The sequence below is a fragment of the Corvus brachyrhynchos genome, unplaced genomic scaffold (genome assembly GCF_000691975.1).
Source record: "Corvus brachyrhynchos isolate BGI_N302 unplaced genomic scaffold, ASM69197v1 scaffold257, whole genome shotgun sequence".
In the NCBI taxonomy this organism is placed as follows: Eukaryota; Metazoa; Chordata; class Aves; order Passeriformes; family Corvidae; genus Corvus; species Corvus brachyrhynchos.
In genome coordinates, this window is record NW_008239119.1 from 756,675 (window position 1) to 759,814 (window position 3,140).

Sequence of the window (3,140 nt, forward strand, 5' to 3'; positions counted from 1 at the left end):
CATCCCCCTCCACCGGTTGGAACTCTACCCCATCCATCCCGTCCGTCCCATTCCAGGGGGTGGAACTCCATCCCATCCATCCCATCCATCCCATCCATCCCATCCATCCCGTCCATCCCATCCATCCCATTCCAAGGGGTGGAACTCCACCCTGCCCAGCAGAAACTCCTCCAAAGACACAGAGGGGCTCTAGAACCAGCTCTTGGCAAACCAAGGTGCACCCAGACTGAGGTGCTCCAAGCTCTCTGCGAGGAGGGACAGTCAGGGAATATCTCCCCAAAATTACTCTGTAGTATCCTAAGAGCCACCTTTCCCAAGAGTCCCAAGGGAGAAGAAGCTGCTGGGAATTCAGGAGCCCTACCTGAGTCCTTGGCTTTCTTGGCAGCATCTGAGATATAATCCTGGGAGCGCCCGTCGGTGAACACAATCCCCACCTTGGGGACGCCGGGCCGGGCTCCGTTGATGGCGGAGAAGGAGCTGTCAACGAGGTACTTCAGAGCCTGGCCTGTCATGGTCCCCTTCTCCATGTAGGACATTTTCTTCACTGCTGCTTTGATGTCCTTCTTGTTCTTGAACTGCCCCAGGGGGAACTCCTGCCGGACAGAGCTGGAGTACTGCACCAGCCCCACCTGGGCCTGCTTGTCCGACACCTCCAGCGAATCCACGATTTGGTTGATGAATTTCTTCACCAGCTCGAAGTTCTCAGGCCTCACACTCTTGGAGCCGTCAATGAGGAACACGAGATCCAGAGCAGAGCCCAAGCCACCGTTGCAAGCTGAGGGAAAACAGAGAAAGAGGCAGAAGAAGACAGCAAAGACCTCAATAAATGATGCAGGAAAATAGAACCCTAATGCCATTTATTGCTGAGGAAAAGGGGTTAATCCATGAAAACCCAACAAGAGATCCCAGCAATGGTTTGAAAGTGATTCTGGGCTGTAAGAGCAGCGTTTCCTTCCTGCCTGCTCTGAGCAGAACATCCCAGTGCTGTCCCCACCGTCACCTCTCGGCTCCGGGACCCCTCACGTACCGGTGCAGGTCCTGCCGTCACTGTTGAGGCTGAAGCCGTCCCTGCAGGCGCACCTGTAGGCCCCCGGGGTGCTGACACACACCTGCTCGCAGTCGTGGTCCCCCGTGGCACACAGGTCCGACACCACTGAGGAGAGGAGAGGGGTGGCTTCAGCTGGGGGCCAGCCCGGGGCCTCCCCACCCACACCCAGCACTGCACAGCCCACAGCAGCCCCATAATTAAATCTGCATCATTAAATCCTGCAGCAGGACACAGCGCAGTGACCCGGGACAGTGGCTGAGGTATAAAGACAAGGAAGAAACTTCCACAAGTCTCCCAGCTCCAAGGCACAGTCAGGACTGGAAACCCTCCCCATCCTGAGGGCAAACCCAGCTGGGTGTGGAGCAAATCCCAGCACAGCTCACTCTGAAAAGGGTCTGGAGGGCCAGGACCCAGGGAATGGCTTCCCAGTGCCAGAGGGCAGGGCTGGATGGGATCTTGGGCAGGAATTGTTCCCTGGCAGGGTGGGCAAGGGCTGGCATGGAATTGCCAGAGCAGCTGGGGCTGCCCCTGGATCCCTGGCAGTGCCCAAGGCCAGGCTGGACATTGGGGCTTGGAGCAGCCTGGGACAGTGGGAGGGGTGGGATGGGATGGGATTTAAGCTCCTTCCCACCCAAAGCATTCCAGGACTCTCTGCAAAGCTTTAAGGCCCATCCCAACCCAAACCATTCCTAATTCCCTGCTGGCTGGCAGCCCCAGAGCTCCGGGCTGGGAATGCCAGGACTCACCACAGAAAGCCTCCTGGAACTTGTGGGTCAGCTTCTCAATGACGCTGTAGCTCTCCACGTAGTCCACGTGCTCGTCCAGGGGCTCGCTGGCCATCTGCCTCAGCGTGCCCATGTCCACCCTGCCCACGCCGATGGCGAAGATCTCGATGCCCGCGGCCCTGGCCCGGGCGGACACGTCCTGCACCCCGTCCTGGGGCCGGCCGTCGGTCACCACGATGGCCACCTGCAGCGGGGAGGGAGGGCTGGGTGGGCATTGATGTCCTCACCAATATTCCCATAACGGTTGTGGAATGGGCTGGGGGAGGAGGGGAGGGTATGCATTTCTAAAACAAAGGGAAAAGGGAATCCCACCAGCTCTTCCCGCACTTTGGAGATCACACAAACCATTCTTTTTTAGGTGGAATTAGTTTCCTTCCGAGCTGGAAAGGTTAAAGTGCCAGGGATTGAATGGTTCCTTCAAGGGATAACGGCTGCATCCCCCTCTAAGGAAACCAAATTAAAATTTATGTCATTCGCAGCCCAACTCGAGCTGAAGCCAAACTGAAGATCTTCAGAGACACTGGGGACAAGCCCAGCTGAGTGTGGGACTTCACAGAATCTCAGGAAATGCCATGGAAACTCGGGATGAAGGCTTCATCCCATTTATAGGTAGAGGAGCTGAAGGATGGGGACAGAGAGGGGACAGGATCTGCCTGAGGTCACATTGTCAGTGCCAGGATTTGTGATCCTGTGCTCCAAAATAAACAGCAGAGGCCAAATCCCAGCCCTGCTAACCCCAGCATTAAAGTGGCAGCTGGTTTAGGAGGGAACTGGATTTCACCTTGGATTAAACAGAGCTCTGAACCAGTTAAAAGCCTCCCAGAGTCCTGCTCCTGCTTTGTCCCTTTTCCTCTTTATTTTTCCTCTGAAAGAGACTTTGTCACAAGACCCGAATTCTTGCTCTGTGCCAGTTCTTCTGCCCCTGCCACTTTTCCCTCCCAACTGATTAATTGTGACCCCACTGCCAGTGCCACAGGAGCTGCTTGGGCTGGAACATGGAACGGGGAAAGAGCTTCCCCTCTGTAAAAAGCAGGAAAAACCCAGGGCTCTGCAATCTAAGTTCAGCTGTTTGAAGGGCTGCACAGTTAAAAATCCCCAGGAGCGTCACAATTCCACAGCTGCTGCTTCCAAGGGGGAAAACCCAAACAATTCCAAGCCTTTCTCTTCCGGTGTGGCAAAAATAAAGCAAAGCCTCACCCGCGGCAGGTGTGGGTGCGTGGGGTGGCGAGAGGATGTGCCGGGGTTCTCCTGGAGCTGGAGCGGATCCGTCCCTGCAGTGGAGCCTTTTGCCAGGAGAGAGAGCCCTC

At 56.2% G+C, this 3,140-nt stretch overlaps 1 protein-coding gene across 1 annotated transcript in view; it reads right to left on the reverse strand.

Moving 5' to 3' along the window:
• The window catches only part of MATN1 (matrilin 1, cartilage matrix protein), a 14,184-nt gene that overhangs the window by 6,959 nt on the left and 4,085 nt on the right, over nucleotides 1-3,140 (reverse strand). Inside the window, exons 2-4 of the mRNA XM_017739956.1 lie at nucleotides 1,795-2,017; nucleotides 1,028-1,153; nucleotides 362-775 (exon numbers count right to left, since the gene is read on the reverse strand). Coding sequence (XP_017595445.1) covers nucleotides 362-775; nucleotides 1,028-1,153; nucleotides 1,795-2,017 — 763 coding nt within the window. The remainder of the gene's footprint in view (nucleotides 1-361; nucleotides 776-1,027; nucleotides 1,154-1,794; nucleotides 2,018-3,140) is intronic.